Here is an 18,885-nt window from a genome sequence, read left to right on the forward strand (position 1 = left end):
CCTGGAGCATCTCCTCCCCCTCCTTCTTCACTGACCTTGGTGTCTGCAGAAATGTTTCTCTCACTTATTCTCTTCTCATTCCTCTCACTCGCTGCAATTGCTGCTGTGCAATAACTTTTTTTTTCCCTTTCTTAAACACGTTACCCCAGAGGCGCTACCACCATCGCTGATGGGCTCGGCCTTGGCCAGCGGCGGGTCAGTCTTGGAGCTGGCTGGCATTGGCTGTATCAGACATAGGAGAAACTTTTGACAGGTTCTCACAGAAGCCACCCCTGTAACCCCCCTGCTACCAAAACCTTGCCATGCAAACCCATTACACAGTATTAGTATAATTATATATTTTATAAAATTATTTATTAGTGTGATGCTATTAGAATTGTATCTATAATGCCAGCTATAGAAGCATAATCATTTGGAGTATAGTAAGAGAAATTTTTTTGATATTCTTGGACCAAGGACTTGGTCTCACTCTACAATAGCTGTCAGAATGTTACATGCTTTTCTATCAGAATTTAAATAAAATCTAATACTAAGATGCATGTTATTTTACATGTATGTTTTTATTTTTCATGACTACCAATGCTACCAGTACTTGTAGGGATAATTAGAAATACTTTGATTTAAATCTGTGTATGTAGTTAATGCATATTGATGTTCTTTTTCTTTCTGTTTATTTATTGTGAGATCCATCATACACATTTCTATGTTACTTATCTCTACTAGAAAATAAAGCACAACTGTAGCACATATTCAACATAGACCACAGTTGTCTATATTGTCTGTGAGTGTGCTCCCTGGCTACGTTTTGTCCTGTGCCAGATTCTCTATACTAGGTGTTGGTGTAGTCTCTGTCTCGGATTTGGTCAGTGGCAGCTATAACTCTCTTAATGCCTCAGACCAAATCAGGAGATGGTATGTGTCACATAGTGTCCCAGTTAGGCAGTTTGGATGGTAGTCCTTGAAAGAAAATTTAGTAGTGTGGATGGGTGTTTTACTGTGTTCCTTTGCTGGAGAAAATCTTCCAGCTTGCTTTATTTTAGCATAGGAATGGCTGGTGAGACTGGAATTGTAAGATAAATAGTCTGTTCTTTGGTTTGAACGAGAAGTTAAAAATACCTTCCAGAATTTTGAGTTGCAAGATGGGGAGGAACAAAAGCAGCAAAGGGTCATGAGCACAGAGCAGGACCACAATAGGGTAGAAGAATAGAGAGGAGACCAAACAAAAGAGAATAATTACTGTTTAGCACATTTACCTACAAAACCTGAAACTGAATTTAGTAGTGTCTTGCTTTCAGAAGGTATCTAATGTTGAATCTCCTCTAAATTACCCACAGATTCTTTTGTTTGTTTGTTTGTTTGTTTGTTTTTCTCAAATAGTGAGCATCTATGTTATGAATTTAAGGGTCCACATGAAGGACTAAAAGGAAACCAGCCTATAGTGAACCATGATAATTTGTGGTGTTTTCCCTCAAAATTTTTTTAATTTCCTCCTTTAAAATAAAGTTGTGAAGTTAAATATTAGAAAGTTAGAAATACACAGGCTATTTTCTCTTGAATCTTAGCTTTGCGTCGACCTTTATGTTGGAAGATATGCAAGGAATGAGTTGAGAGGTTACAGGAAGAAAAGGGTAGTCTCAATATCTAGTGGTGAATGATCCCTCCCCTGAAATAGAGGTGCAATATAATCCTAAACGTGTCATATACATAAACTGACACCAAATTAACACTGCGGATCAGGAATTAGGGGCATTTTATCTTCTAATGTGAAATTATGATGTGTTAAAAAGCTGAACCTTCAGAGCTAAGCCTCGAACTGATCAACTCAAATCTTTGAATTGATAAATTTCATACAAACAATTAGGTATTTCAAATCACTAGAACAGAATTAATTGTCCCTAAATCTTTGTGTGCCTCCATTCTTGCTCTGTACAATGAGTATACTTTTGGTGGTTGTGAAAATAATTTAGTTTATGTGGATGTACCCAAATATTGTACTGCTTACTAGCACAGAAAAAAGCCCATGAGCATTTTAGTAATATTACATTTAGAACTAAATTAAATTTGCGTTCATGAAATAACATGACAGATCATGCTTTACATACAGATTAAAAAAAAAAAATCTGTACACTGTAGGGTCTCAGGCCATATTACTATTTTTAAAAGTTTTAAAATAATCCAGTTATGGTGTGTCATACTACAGAAGTTTAAAGTCTTGTCTTGTGTCTATAAGCTGAATGTGTCTGTTTTCCACTCCAAGTCATTGAAATTTTTACTGTAGCTGTCTGTAAGATTTGATCATCTTCTGCCAAGGAAGATACTTTAAAACTGCTTGATCATCCCTGAAAAGTGCTTCACAAAAGCTAAATATATTTAACTCCTGGCAACTGTTTCACTACTACACAAATCTCTCAAGCTATTTGGCAGTCCTATGGCTTTTGCCTGCTACCTTTCCAATGTATTTGCATCATCTTCAAAATTAGTGTATCAGAACTAGCTGTATTATTTAAAGCAGGTAGATCACTGCCAGATACAGAAATAATTTATAGACTCTCTGCTCCCTCTTAATAGTCTCCTGACGTAGGACTACAGTAGTGATTTTGGCTATGGTATTATGCAGGAATGTAGTTTTTTTTCTCATATTCAGCATGACTCATATGTTTGGATTTTTTTGCAAGACCATCTTTTGCCAGATAGAGTACTTTTCTCTATTTGTTTGAGCTATTGTCCTTGTTACAAGGATGACCTTAAATGACCATGTCTTTGAATTGCTGTATGGTTAGAAACTGTCCTGTTCATCATTACCTTGTCACAAGTGTTGTCCCTTACAAACATTATTGCAATTAATTTAGATTAATTTTTTTAGATCACTGATTTTTCTTTTTTTCTTCCTAAATAACCCAGGTACTGTAGCTATCCCACAAGAAGCATATCCACTAAATAGTAGCTTTGTCTCAATTACATTTTGATTTAGAATCTTTTAGCTAGCCAAATTACATGTGCTTAAAATACAGCATCTTATTTTGAATAGTTTTATGTTTTTAATAAAGTTTTTGTGGTGTGTCAGATCACTGCCTTATAAGGGTTATAACAACACTGGTACTCTGTCATCGAGATTGGAAATTTCATAGCAATTATTCATGTAATTTGAAAAGGTAGTTTCCATAACACTTTTCCCCTTTAAAATTATTCCTCCTTAAATCCTTGTGATCTGGTTTTACTGTTATTCCATAATGGAATGGATGGTTCATTGCCAGATTTATGATCATCTTTATTAAAGCCTGTAATATAATGGAGATCCATGGCTTTATTTTTATGTTTTCAAAGTTGACCCACTACTATTTCTTCTAATCTTCTGGGATTGTACACAGTTCAGTTTTTCAAAATTCAAAATCAATAACAAAAATCTATCTATAGAAAACAAAATGTGATGTTTGGTCTTGTATGACTGCTAGTCATAGTCAGAGGAAATGATATCTAATCAGAGGATTGAAATAAGTTTGTGTAAATGATCTTGATTATGACACTTGATTATGCTCAGCTTTTTTCATTTTATTTTGCAATTTTAACATCTTTAAACGTAGGACGTTTTTGCATTTTTTAAAGGTAGCTCTAATTAAAAAAGCTGTTATGTAGGAAACATTTAGGTACATGTTTAATACCTTATTTAAAAGTGTCAATAGCAGCATTTGAAGCTCTGTAATAAGCAACTATGAACTATGAAAATACAAATAGCAAGATTATTATGATATGTTATGCAAATAGATTGCTTTGTAAGGCTACAAACTCGATTATGTCATTGGTATTATAATGTGAAATGTACCTATTAACTGTATAAAAATACGCATTAGTTATAGTTGAATGTACTAGATGCCAATGAAGAATACCTTGCTTGTCTTTTATAAAATGGCTAAAGCTAGCCATGTAGTATATTTGTTGTCCAATAATGCTAAAGCAATCTAAACTGTCAAAATATTTATTCTATCATCTCTACGTGATGGGGTATGTTGGAATAATTTGTTTACAGGGTGTAAGTGTACATGGACAGGAAAAAAATTAAATGAGCAGAGAGGATTTATGTCATAGAAGATGACTCTTGGGAATAAGACACTGAATTTAGAGGTAGAGACATATCCTAATTCAGACTGGATCCAAACTTTCGCAGCTTTATTTTGATTAAAAGTTTTGATGCAGTTCAAAATAAAGAGAAGAACCTATGAAACAATTCAAATTAGCACAGATTTCAGTAAAGCTGAGTTATATCATCTGTAATTGAATCATATAGAACTTTTGATATAAATTAAGTACCATGTGTCATAATAGTTTTCCATTTTTAGCAGACTTGTGTAGTATATTTTTCATGGGAACAGAGGAGAGACATTTTGAAAATATATGACAGTATTCTTAACTTTTTTTACCATATGCATTAATTTTACCCTCCTAAAATGAGGCTGAAATTTATGATTTATTGTATTCCCCTTTCCCCTGAGTCAATGTGAACATATGCCTAGTAAGGCGAGTGTTAGAAAAAAATGCTAAAAATAACTTGTTAATATAAGATTATGGGCTTGACTGTTGAAATCAAAATTTACATTTATGTGAATTAGCAAAATCATAAAATACTCAATCAGGTAGTATACATATAGGAGTAATCTCATATATAATTTCTGATGTACAGAAAAAGAATTAAAAAATCACCTTACATGTTCAGGAGTTACTGTTCTAGGGGATGAAAGATGGCATTCAATGCAGTACTGTTCAGCATGTTGCAAAAAAGTTCCCCTGAACTGTATAATTATTGTCAACAGATGAAGTGCTGTTATTATGTTGTCAGCCACCAAGATTTACATGTTAATGAAATGTCAAATTCAGCATACTATTATATATATGATAGGTAGCTGTAGAAAAATATTGATAAATGTTTATCTTCTTTATGCAGTTAAACATGAAATGCAAGAAAATAACCATTTGAAGCAGAAAATTACTAAAACTTTTGGCATATGCTGCAAAAAAATTGGTATAGGTCTGAAGATATGTGTAAGAAAACGTTGGTATTTGTGATTGAAAAATGAGAATAAATATCATGTGCAGACATGATAGCGGTTAAAGAAGGTAAATCAGCTATGAAAATGCACTTCTTGGAACTCCTCATACAGTTTTGTCATGAAAACATTTGCCAAAACAAAGCAAAAGCATGTAAAAATTTCTATTTAGGAAGAATATCACTTCAGCAATAGCAAAACTTATTAAAAGTCTGCATGCTCAATTCACACAAAAGTTGTGCTTTCTATGGTAAGGAATTAAATAATTGCCTAAAATGAGTGTTGAATGATACTTCAGAACTGAACTTAATCACTCGAATTCTAGGGTGCCTTTGAGAATTATTTTTTTTAAAGTAAAAAAAAAAAGTTTAGAAACATCTTCTATGCTTATTTAGATACTGTGTTTTTACCTAAATTTATTTTTTCTACAATTTTTTAAAGCACAGAACTGTTACACTTCATAGACAACCAGTTGGTGGCTTGGGCTTAAGCATAAAGGTATGGATAGATTCTTGTTTTTTCTTTTAATTTTCAGTACGACTAGTTCACTTCAGTCTGAATTGAGATCTCATGGTTAATACACATCTTTTACAGGGCGGTGCTGAGCACAAAGTGCCTGTCGTCATATCAAAAATATTTAAAGACCAAGCAGGTAACATATATTTATGTTATTTACTCATATAGTACTGTAGTGTATGTCAGTTTTTTTTGAAAAAATGAATGTTCTTTAAACTGAGAATTAAAATAGATGTATGGCTCATTCTTCCAGCCTCTCACTATCTTTAAGCCTTTCGGTAAATGTCCAAATGGTCTATGTGTCTTTGTGTTGCATTTAAAATCTATAATCTTTTCAAGTCTTTTAAGACCTGTACTTGAAATTTTACTGGTAAGTAATAGTTTCAGATAAACGTATTTTTTTATTGCAGTAAGACAGTTGTGTTGTAAACAAAATATTTAAAGTTACTTCTGAAAACAAAACTATGACATAGGAAATCTATTGATCTACTTAAGTTTAATAACCCAGAGGATCAAAAATATAAACCAGACATATTTTTTCCCCCCCCACAGTAATTCACTGCTCCATGCTGTGACTAACTGTGTGTAGTTGCAAACAGGGAGTGATTTGTGATGTTTATTATGGTGATGATAACACAAGGTCTAAATCAGTGTAGTCTAACCCAGTTGAGTATTGCCTTGACATTTATCTAACAAAAGGAACCTTTAGGGGACTGTGTCAGACTTCAGACTGAGCTTGGTAAATTGAAGAACTGCTCTGGGAAACAAAGGGGCCCTTCAGTAAGAAAAAGGAATAACCATTGCACATGGGTGGGCAGTGCTTCGTAAGGTGAACTAAGGTTCTTAGTGATCAAGAACAAAGTCGTATTTTCTTCTTTGGTGGACATGGACATAGGGACTAGTTTGCTCTTTTCTTCACTGAGGCATTCTTTTACTTATTTGAAGATTTTTTGTGTTTCTATGATAAGCTGCTATGTATTTCCTCTCTTCTCCAGAATAAATCTACCCATTTCATGTAACCTTTCCTGCAAGAAAAGACAGAGAACTACACTGTGACCCTCAGTGCATGTCCTGCTTCTTAGGGGATTCAGAGCCACTGACATGATCTTTTGAACTTATCAGCCTCTCTTCCTGCTTTGCTGTAGTAGAGATGAAGCACATTTGCTTGGCACCATGTTCAGCCTCGTGCTTTACTAGATCACAGACTGTGTTTATTTTTCTGTTCTGCACTTTCTTCATTGAGTCCTTATTTTGCCTGAAATGTAATGGCCAAACTTTGTAACCCATGTTCAGCTGATATCTAGAGAGTATTGAATGGATTGGCTCTGCCACTATCCTGTCAGAAAGACTGCTTCAAGTTTCCTGTGTACAAAACTTAACATATATTTCAGTATGATAGTTCTTTTTATGATACTGTTTCTGCAGTGAGGAAGAGAGACGGTGTTTTATGTCAATTGTGCTATTGTATATGGAATAATAATAAGCTCCTTGAATACACAACATAATAAACCATACTAAGAAAACAAATACGTAATAACAATAAAATGAATATAAGCATTCAGGTCTAAGGAAAGTAATTCAGAAAATTAATCACCAACAAGGTAAGATATCTCCTGCCCTCTTAGGACGCAGTACTTTTAATCAAGGTAAGTAGTGAGTTTGTATATAAGATACTTACGTGCAGAGTTTTGTACATTGTAGGTAGTTTTTAATGAGCTGTATTTATTCCTAGAGTCACAAGTGCAACAACAATTTTATAGGGTTAGCTGTTTACTTCAAATCTGAAAATCTCTCCTCAGAAGAGATTGTTTTAAGATCTTGAAACCTTTTGTCCAAGGAACCTCCAAAGTGAGTAGTGGTTATAGCCAGAAGCAGTGCTCTATCACAGTAGGGCCATATGCAGTGTTCCTGGCTGATTCAGTGCTTGCAGCATGACTTGGGGTTGGGTCAGATGAACTCCTGAGGTTTCTTCCAGACTGAGAGACTCTGATTCATTTAGCGCTGCAGATGCTAAAGATCAGAGATAGAGAAATACTTTTTGTGGTATGTTGCTTCCTGCACTCTTACTCTGGTTACTGAATGTCTGTGCAACAGAAAACAGTGTGGAGTTCTTGTTTTATTTGTTTTTGTGGTTTTTTTCTGGAAAATGAATATTTCTAAAAAGCATCTAAAGATTTTCAGAAAAATTTTGGAAGTCCAGAACCTTCTTATACTGCAAATGTTTTTCTTTTCAATATGATCTCAAAACTCTCAAAGTGTTGCTGTAATTCATAGGATGGTTTTCTTTGGAAAGGACCTTAAAAATCATCTAGTTCAACCCCCCCTGCCATGGGCAGGGGCACCTCCCACTAGACCAGGTTGCTTAAAGCCCCATCCAGCCTGCCCTTGAACACTGCCAGGGAGGGGGCACCCACAGCTTCTCTGGGCAATCTGTTCCAGTGTCTCACCACCCTCACAGTGAAGAACTTCTTCCTAGTATCTAGTCTAAATCTGCCCTCTTGCAGTTTGAAACCATTACCCCTCGATCTGTCACCACCCTCCCTGACAAAGAGTCCCTCCCCGTCTTTCCTGTAGGCCCCCTTTAAGTACGGGAAGACCATTGTAAGGTCTCCCTGGAGCCTTCTCTTCTCCAGGCTGAACAACCCCAACTCTCTCAGCCTGTCCTCATAGGGGAGGTGCTCCAGCCCTTTGGTCATCTTTCGAGGCCCTCCTCTGGACCTGCTTGAGCAGGTCCATGTCTTTCTTATGCCGGGGGCCCCAGAGCTGCATGTCATACTCCAGGTGGGGTCTCACCAGAGCAGAGTAGCAGGGAAGAATCACCTCCCTTGACCTACTGGCCACGCTGCTTTTCATGCAGCCCAGGATGCAGTTGCTGGCTGCTATTCAGGTTTTCATCCATCAGCACCCCGGAGTCCTTCTCCCCAGGACTGCTTTTGATCCAGTCATTGCCCAGCCTATATCTGTGCTTGAGATTGCCCCGACGCAGGTGCAGGACCTTGCACTTGGCCTTGTTAAACTTCATGAGGTTTGAACAGGCCCACATCTCTAGGCTGTCAAGGTCCCTCTGGATGGCCTCCCTTCCCTCCAGCATGTCGACCACGCCCTACAGTTTCGTATCACTGGCAAACTTGCTCAGGGTGCACTCAATCCCACTGTCCATGATGCTGACAAAGATGTTAAACAGGACCAGTCCCAGTACCGACCCTTGAGGAACAGTACTTGTCACTGATTTCCGCTAGGACATTGAGCCACTGACCGTAACAATTTAAGTGCAACCATCCAACGAATTCCTCGTCTAGTGAACAGTCCACCCATCGAATCCATGTCTCTAATTTAGAGACAAGGATGTAACATGAGACAGGGTCAAATGCTTTGCACAAGTCCGGGTAGATGACGTCAGTTGCTCAGTATTTGGTGTAGGAAAAAAATAACAACATATGCTGTTCATAGCGTTACTTCGACAATATCACATTTAGTTGGTAATTAATAGTAATGAAAAGAATATGTCCAAATTTAACTCATAGATAACCTTGAGGGAATATTTCTGTTTTAAGATTCTAGTGCTTTAATGTTAAAGGAAACAATCTGGTAATATTATTTAAGGGAAAATAACAACAGCGTTCCAAAAATATGTGCATTCTTTCTCCCCATATATATATATATATGAATGTACATATATGCATACTTTTATATATATTTATGTATGAAAGGATATCTGGAAAAGTGTGTAGAATATAATGAGAGGAGATACTAAGCATGAGGGAGAGATGAGACTCATAGAGATTTATCTCAAACTATATTTTGGACTGAATATCTGTATGTTCATAACGTGAATGAATCACCAATGGACTTCCGTTGTGCAAGGTACTAATCATGGAGAAACTGATAGCCTAGCTTCAAAGGTGGCTTTGAGTTAAGCAGTGAGATTAATTACTGCTTCAAACAAATATACTGATTTTTTTTTTTTTAAAAGGAAAACTTTTATCATGCAGTAACATTTTAAAATATATTAGTTACCTGATTAAAAAGGGATTTCTTATCTGGAATTTTACTATGAGGGAGTTTACTATTTTGAGTCCTTGAGTAAAATATCCAAATTTATGTGACTAAAATTCTCTTTACTGCCTACGTTATTGTTTTCCTAAAATGTCTCATAACTTGTGATAGTTTTTGTGAAATTTAATGCCTGCTGTATGACAACACTGCAAAACACTTCCAACCTTACTGATTTTGAAAACAATATTGTTCTATAGTTCCAAAGCTAGAAGTATAGTCAAATAAAGTATTTGCTTCTCTTTTCTATGTGTACAACATTTGTGCTATCCTAAATAATGTTATTAGTCAGCTATTTTTGTACTCTCTTAATTTTTTCAAATATAGAAGTGATTTTGTTGGTATTGACATAAGCAGTAGCTGAAGGCATTTGCACTTCAGTTGTTGAGATAGGGTGAACATTTGAATTGTACTCGATTTCGTTATTCAACACAAGCACTTCTGTAGCAACAGTGATAATAAATACTATTTTTACAGCTTTGACTGGCTTAGAGACCTTTCAGCTGTGATCACTATGTTTATAACTTTCAAATTCAGTTATCCTAGGTCGCTCTATTCAATAAGACTTTCCTGAGCAAGTTCAGTGAAACATACACAGAAACTCAATTTAAGAGCATAGCTTTACATTTCTGAAAGACAAGATTAGGTGGTCATTCAGGGCTAGAGACTCATGTCCGATGTGTTACAAATCACAGTAAAGGGTATCCTGAGTTTTTCCTGAGCACTTGCCCTTCTCACGAGTATCAAGTAAGAGCAAGTTTTGCTAATGCCAATGACTCATCGCTGAGTTTAAGCCTTTTACATTTTTCTGTGGATTCTGTTTTTTAACAAAAGTTAAATTTTTTTCATACTACCAAAACTTTTGCTAGAGTTAATTTCAGAGGGACAAAAGTCCTGTGCTAGACTGAATGAGAACAAGTAAATGCAAACTCGTTTATAAATTCAAAAGTAAAGTGATATAATTAGCTACAGAGTAATTTTAATCCCATAGGCAATTATTTCCCTTCCAAAGCAAGGATTTTTTTCTCATACCTGTATATCAGATCATCTGGTGGACTCAGCATTTTAGCAACATTACTAGTAATATTCCAGATTATGAAAAGATACTATTGATGTTGAAGCTTCTAAGATTTTCATGCTTTCTCCAGGGTTTTTTTTTTAAATATAATTTAATACAATATTACTTTCCCAGTCTTTTTCTTTTGAAACTGGCTTTCAGATAAAGTAAATCAATGTACAATAGGTGGTGATTTCCTAATAGCTTCTAGGTGTGTATTATTTTTATATGTGTGTTGTAATTAATATTAATGGTTTATTTATGGTAAAGACTGCAGTAGTCTTACAGTCAAATAGGTGTAGAGTCCTGTTCTCAGAGATGTGTAACTGAATATCTTGAACTTGGAAAGGAATCAGATCATTCAGACTTACTTGTTGTACAGTGAATCCATAAGATATTTTGTCAGATCCATTAAATACACTTTAAAGAATCCTTATACACAATATATGGGTGAAGAGATGACCTTTCATGTGTTTACCTCTTTCTGTTATCTATTATTCCTATTTTAATTGCTAAAGAGTCTTTATGAATTTGTGGAATCTAAAGGGTGGAGACTTAAAAATGAATGGACTTAGAAATCTAACCTCATCATACATGCAAGTGATTTACTGCATATAGTATTGGAAATTTGAATTGTATAAACATCAATTTGAATTGTATAAACATCAAGCAATCAAATTTCTGGTTTGTATTGCAGGATTATCAAGTTAGCAATCACATTTTGTTACCTTGATGCAACTTTCCTTTTTTGTGACACCTGCTGTAATAATCTGGCTACTGCTGTGAGCTCTGCTCATATCTCATATCGCATGTGGAGTCAGACAAGCAGCAACAGTGAAACAGAACAGTGGGTTCAACTCACTGAGGTGTGCTGAAAATAATTAAATAAAATTAAATAAAACCTGGTAAAATGGGGATAATTTGCATTTTGCCAGTTTCAAAAAACGATCCTCTCTTGAGAGCCCAGACCTTAATTTGAAAGCATTTTCCCACCTTCTGTGATAAAAGGTGACTTATAATGCACATTCTGCTGTATTGAAAAATCTTCTACTTTATGTGTTTAGTCCATTTCTAACTGGGGATGTCATATACCATGGCAGGATTGGAACAGACTCAGGACATTCAGCCATCAAAACATTCTTGGCTTAAAACCATGTACTCTGCAAACGCAGACTGTGTCCAGATATCACATCCTAGCTGCCTACATTCAGGACCATCTGTTCGGAGGACATGGTGTCAGGTTGATGGGGGCTTTTAGCAGTTTCACTGACACTTATATGCCAAGTAAAGATGGATTAGTGTGGAAGCATATGTGATACTTCCCCATAGGTATTTTTTTCTGTGTTGACTCTGGTCATCCACAAGGATGGTACAACTAGGTAACCACGTGTGATCTGAACAAGTTGGTGGGTATGATGTGAGATTACAGTCAAGGTGCACGGCGTGGTTGTATTCATAGCTAATGCTCTTCATCCCTACAGCTGTAACTCACCTTTGCTTTGTCAGCTTTAGAGATTCATTCCACTGAGCAAGCAAGTTCAAGATTAAGGATGAGTTAAGCCCAAATGGGGTTAGTTGCCTTTATAGGGAAGTCAGAATGGATCAAAAATTTGTGTTATACCTTATGCTAATGACGGTGAAGACTGAACACAAGGCCATCTTTGAACATGAGAAAGGCCTCATTTGACATAAGGCATTTGAAGCTGGGTGGTATTTAATATTTGTACACTGTCTCCCAATATCAGTTGCAAATTTCTTCAATGTTTTTTGGGGATTATTCATATTTTCTACCATTAATTTTTAATAATATTTTCTGGTGTTATTTTTCTTTATTACTGGAAAGCTAATAGTATGTGAAGATAGCATCTGCACACTCACTGTTCTCTCTCGGACCTATGACTCCAGCTCTAAATTTATTTTCAGAAGGCATAGAAGAACATTCTTAATTTTAAATTTCTTTTTTTATTCTTCCCTCCTCAAGATTAGGCAGGCGGCAAAAGGCAGTACCTCTTAATAGAAGGAACATCTTAATGGACTGTAAAAGATCAGTCAACAAGTAAAAGGAAGGTACTTTGATCGTCAATTCAGGAAAATATTTTTATTCAGTCTGATAGTTAAGAACATATTTAAGGACCAATAATACAAATAGCAGTCATTATATATTTAGTGAGAAGCATATAGGTAGATGAATTATTGATTTGAGGTTCTAGAACAATTTATTTTGAGAGGTGATTTGTTTTGAGGGTTAACTGATGAAGCAAGAGACTTAAATTATTGACCTAAATCTGAAGAATTCTTTGGGTAGAAGAATAAAAAGTTAACTTTTAAGTGTTTATTTAACTGAACAGGTGTATACTTAAAATCAGATCTAGTAAAGATGGTAGTAAGATGGTAATGTTTTCACTGTTAACAATAAATTGCATATTTTATGCATTAAAATTATTCATAATTCCTGAACAAAATAAAATTTGTGGTGAAATATTTGTAAATTTCACTTAGAAATTTTGTTTTGTTGTAGAATTTGTTTTATTTTTTTAATAGTATTTAAAAGCTTGATTAATCCAGAATTCATTTTTACAGAGAAAACCAAAGCATTCCCATTTTAGGTCAATTTGAAATCTGTTTTAATTCCTTTGGGTTGGCTAAAAAGCAGAAACAGTGAATTAGCTGTCCAGCTCTAGATTTATGCAGTTGCTTACATCCTTTCCCAAAATGGGGAGTTTTATATGTATACATATATATATGTGTATGTTTGTCTAAAAATGTGTGCATTAGGTTCCTGATATTGAATAAGGATTTTCTGTTAAGTATATAAAGAAATTGTATTCAAAGAGTGCATTAATGATGAAACTCTTCTTCATGCATATGAAGAAGATCAACTTTTGGTAAAAGATAATTAGTTTCGCTTAACAACTATGTTAAAATATAAAATGCTTCTGGAAATTTTATTGCAGTTCTACAGGGTTTTATGATGAATATTCTCTTTGGAAGGTGCATTTTGAAGTTTATGAAACAAAAAGATACATATAAAATCTGAAGAACATTATTTGTAATTTCAGTGGACCTATAATATTATGGTTATCATTCTTGTACTCTAAACTAAATAGAGAAAGGTATGAAAAATATATAATATTGGTTTAGTTGTCATCTGTTCCAGGTAGCAGTTGAGTGAATAAACTGTGGCCTTAGAATGCCACTGACATGTACAGTTTCTGTTCTTTATTCCATTCACCTACCTCTGATTGACAATGTAGTTCCCTTACAAACTGCAGAAATCTTCTTAAATGGCACTTAAAGTTAATTTGAATTTGTTACCACTACAGGTTGAAGAAAAAGGTTAAAAATTATTACTCTGCAGAGAAATTAGAGAACTGTATTATATGTTTACATTCAGATAATACGTTCAGGAGTGAACTGCCTGAAGTCCCTCTGAGGATGGGTGGTGTTTGGGACTTTGGATTTGGAATTTGCTTTTACCACAGTGTCCTGGTACAGAACCTGGAGAAGCATGCAGCTGGCAGAAAATATCTTTCAGCTGTAACAAAGATTCCCATTGCATTGGAAGATACTAATTAAAATCAGAGTAAAACTCATTCAGATTATTTTGGGGCTGAAGGAGTTAAGAATCATACAGAATATTTGATGTAACGATCTTTCTGCTTGGAGATAATGTCACATGGAATAGCATGAGAAATTTAATAACATCGTTTGGCAATTTCAGAAAAGTTCTGGTTTTGGTCTTTTCATTGTTCTAATCTTTCCTTTACTGATTTCTGAACTAAAGACTTTTTAGGCTATTTTAGGAACTACATCTCTTCTTTGCTTGAAACTCATTTAAAGCATGTATTTCTGCTACTTTTGGCATCCCCCCTTAGTCTCCAGGTTTGTTTTCCAGTTATTACCTCTACAGCATTTGAAACTTTTTGGTGTACTATAATCAGCGATTGAAACTTTTTGGCGTGGTGTAATAGAATTTAATGAAAATTTAGTTACATATTTTGGAAGAAAAGATTGAAAATGCCAGATTACAATTTATTTCCTTGCATAACATTACCTATTCATTACTTGTCTAACTTTGTTATGTTTTTCAGCTCAGAAAGCCTTTTACATGTGATATTATTCATGTCTATTAGAGCTAACCTTATGCCTTAGAATATTGCAATTATGTGATCAGTCCTCTTCATTGTACTACATTCCTTTGTCAATTTATTCACCTAATGATTAATTAATTTTAAAATGCACATGACTATTTTCCCCTGAAAAATGTTGTAATAATTCTGAAAATATTATCAAGTTTAGATTGATTATACACATAGAGTACCTAGAGCTTCTAATACTACGCACCGTATTCCTAGAAATACAACATTTTTGCAATTTTAAATAGCTTTTTACTGACTCTTAATGGAGTGTTAGCTGTGCTTGGCTAGTAGAACTTTTTTTTTTTTTTAAACACAATAAAACTTATAGTTATAACCATTGCCTTTCCTTCTTAGTTATTGCTACTTAGTTCTGAATTCTATCAATGCTCATAAGATGCATGAGTATTTTTATTTTTATTTTCAAACTCAAGGACTTACTAGGTGTGGTTAGGCAAGCATCCCAAGTAGTAAATGACAGTAGTTATGTAGCACTTTCAAATTTTCAGAAGATACATTATGAAAAAAATCTGCTTTGCTTTTCTTATAGTCACATCTTAGTTGTCATGACTTTTCTTAAAAAGGCAAATTTTAAAGTACTTACACTGTTAATGTTCCAATTTTGTTTCCTTACTTTGAGAACTGATATTTTACTATAAAGGCAAAATCAAATGATGAAGAACTGATTTACTAAATGCATGTAAAACTGGAAGTGTTTTTCTCTAGTAAGAATTTATGATGATGACCATTCCTATGGGCTTGCTCTGCTGCAACGTCTACAAGCTAATATGAGCTACATTAGGCCTCTTTCCTTAAAGAACTAACCTGTTATGTCTACGTTTCTTCACTGAGTTCATACTGTAATGTTACTTGTTTGGAAATGCCTACAGAATCACATTGCTATTTGGTTTGGCTTAAGGATCTTGCCTTGAGATACACAAATAAATACCCGGACTTCTGCAGGAAACTCAGACCATCTGAATTTTTCTCCTTTTGTTTCCTAAAGCAGGTCTGAAGTCTATTTAATCACTGTCACTTTTGTATGCTGGTACTTTTTACAGATCATGATAAACTGGCAATGCAGCTTGTGTCACAAACTTGTTTGCAATCACAAAACCATCCAAAAGCGTTTTAATAATTTTTGCTTTAGTTACTGCTAAGAGTTAGATGGGTAGAAATAAAGCTGAACTTTAAAACTTTCTTCTGTACTGTCTTTCAAAGCACATTTAATTACAGATAGTGTCACACTCAGGACTTCTATAGATTTTAGTTTTCCCAGGTTTGGTATACATGCAGCCATTATGCCCACCAGGTCAGTAAAAAAATGGCAAATTTTGTGTGACGTAGGCTCTCTGAATTATTAGGCAATAGTAACAAAATGATATTTTGAAATTGGCTTCAGAAAACAGTTATTGTCTGCCTTCAAAAAGTCATGGCAGGGAACAAAAGGATTTGTTTTTAAAGGTTAAGTTTCCTTAATGCCCATTGGTATGCTTTTGGGATTGCTAATTACCCTTATACCTCTTCCTCATTTTACTTTTTGGCATATACAAAATATAAAGCAATATTTGTTTGTAGTAAAGCTAAGTTTATCCCGTTAATAGTTTTCAGTGAAAAATATTTGAAATTTGTTGTTACAGTAGTTTTCCTTTCAAGTTGGATTCAATGCTATCAATTGACAAAAAACCAGTTTTATCAGTAGAAGATTCTAGTGAGCAATATGTTCTGAAAACTTGTTTCTTGCTGAGTTTGGATACAAGGAGAAGGCGTAGGAACAAAGCCAGTAATAAACACCTATCCTCAGATTCAGCTCTGTAACATTTTTCCTGTGCAGTATTTTCTGGTTTCTTTATAATTAAAACATTTCTTTGGAAAAAAAGGTAAAAATTTTAGCAATTCATGTCTTATGTTTTCAGTGTGCTTTATTACTAACTGTAAAATCTCCAGTTTAAGCTAATTCTGTTTAAAAAAAAGTCTCATAAGATGGTCATAATTCCAGAAATAATTATATACTTGCTGATCATTCAAGAATAGAGAATGGAGTGAGAGAACTGCTCATAAGGGACACTCACACTGAAAATTAATAGAGAGAGAGATGGGAAATTGCAAAGATAAACAGATACAGATAAAGTGGAAGAAAGAAAAAAGGCAACAATAATAGAACAGAGAAAGGCGTGTTTCATAGCAGCTCAATAGTAAATATGACACGAAAAATAGGCAGTATATCTATGGTTAGAAATGTCTATCACTTCAGGGTTTTTTGTAGTGGAACGTGACTTGGTTACCTTTTTCCAGATGTGATTCTGCTATCCGTGTGTAATTTTGGGGGATGATTCTTCTCAATTTCTCTGGCAGGTTTTACTCAAAACTTCTAAGCAAATCTGCTCCCAAACTGTGATTCTTTGCTCCCCATGATGCTTATTCTTTTCTATGAATACAGTTCCTGCATCACTCATCACTGTTGCTTCTGTAATGATGGAATGAGAAAATCAAAGCCCAGGCTTCTCTCAGCAAAAAGATCCAGAAAATGAGATGGCTTGCATAGAGCACGAAGGATAATTCTCATGAGAAGAGTCAGCATCTGAGTATGAAACTGTAAAACTAAATCCTGTTTTCATTCAGAAAATCTTTATTTTCAACACATACTTCCTTAATAGGTTAATGTTATTTCAAATTGTGGTATTTTGAACAAGTATGCTAAAATATGTAAGCATATTAAATATACTCCTGCATGCAGCTGGCAAATCGCAGAATTGTTGGGGCTGGGAGACGCCTATGGAGGTTATCTGGCCCAACTCCTCTGCACAAGCAGGGCCACCCAGAGCCAGTTGCTCAGGACCATGTTCAGATGCCTTTTGACTACCTCCAAGGATGGAAGTTCTACAATCTCTCTGTGCAACCTGTGCCAGTGCTTGGTCACCCTCACAGTACAAGTGTTTTCTTCTGTTCAGATGGAATTTCATGTGTTTCAGCTAATGCCCATTGCTTCTGGTCCTGTCAGTGAGCACCACTGAGAAGAGTCTGGTTCCCTCTTCTTCATCCCCTCCTGTCAGGTGTTGATACACATTGAGAAGATCCTCCTGACCCTTCCCTTCTCCAGGTTGAAGGGTGCCAGCTCTCTCAGCCTCTCCTCACATAAAAGTTGCTCCCGTCCCTTCATCTCTGTGGCTCTTCACTGGACTTGCTCCAGTAAGACCACATCTTCCTTGTACTGGGGAGCCCAGAACTGGACACAGCACTGCAGGTGTGTCTCAGCAGTGCTAAGCAGAGGGGAAGGATCTCCTCCCTCCGCCTGCTGACAACACTCCTCCTTATGCAGACCAGGATGCTGTTTATGAGAGTACAGTGTTGACTCATGGCTAACAAGTTGTCCACCAGGACCCCAAGATCATTCTCAATGCCCTTTTGATAATAACAGCAGTACTTGTATATACCCAAAATATGAAGGAGTCTATAGTACTTTGTGAAGTGGTCTTTTCCAGGAACATGTGCTGTTCTTATGAGTTAAGTGTCTTTCTCAAAGCAAAAGCCATTTTTTTTTCCAGTAAATAATACCAGTTTATTTAATGGTAGTTTCTAAGAAATTATGAAAAATGCAATAGTGGTATTTTCAGTGAAATAAAGCCAGAAATTAATGTCACCAGCTAGCATGGAATTTGACTAAAATATTGAGACATACATTTCTCTCACTGTAAAAAGTGATAAATCTTTTCAAATTCCTCATTACTTATTCCAGTTGCATCCGAGATAGCATAGTAACTTCTGAAAGTATACATTTGCTTGCACTCATGGTAAGGCATTAGTTTAACAGTGAATTCAGATCTTCAGCAAAACTGACTGACTCAGAAAGCATCGCTTTTTGCAGCAGCAGTTCTTGTGGGTTTCTTACCCAAGTATTCATCCAACCTAGTCCTGTCTATTTTTTTGGAGTCTGATGGAACTACGTATCATGATGTAGTAGGTTTAATACCCAGGTTGATTTTATACCCAGATTGATTTTATAGTAGTGGAAGATAAAAATTTACAGTGTTTAGATACAATTTTTTCCTCTTTTTCTTGGCAATATTATGTCAGGTAATGTCTC

The 18,885-nt window shown here is 35.3% G+C and overlaps 1 protein-coding gene across 2 annotated transcripts in view; it reads left to right on the plus strand.

Moving 5' to 3' along the window:
• Positions 1-18,885, plus strand: part of SNTG2 (syntrophin gamma 2) — a 290,926-nt gene that overhangs the window by 137,481 nt on the left and 134,560 nt on the right. For both annotated transcript variants that reach the window (XM_086461540.1, XM_086461539.1), the window contains exons 3-4: positions 5,481-5,537; positions 5,634-5,691. In XM_086461540.1, coding sequence (XP_086317666.1) covers positions 5,481-5,537; positions 5,634-5,691 — 115 coding nt within the window. The remainder of the gene's footprint in view (positions 1-5,480; positions 5,538-5,633; positions 5,692-18,885) is intronic.

The sequence above is a fragment of the Leptosomus discolor genome, chromosome 2 (assembly GCF_034619465.1).
Source record: "Leptosomus discolor isolate bLepDis1 chromosome 2, bLepDis1.hap2, whole genome shotgun sequence".
NCBI classification, from domain to species: domain Eukaryota; kingdom Metazoa; phylum Chordata; class Aves; order Leptosomiformes; family Leptosomidae; genus Leptosomus; species Leptosomus discolor.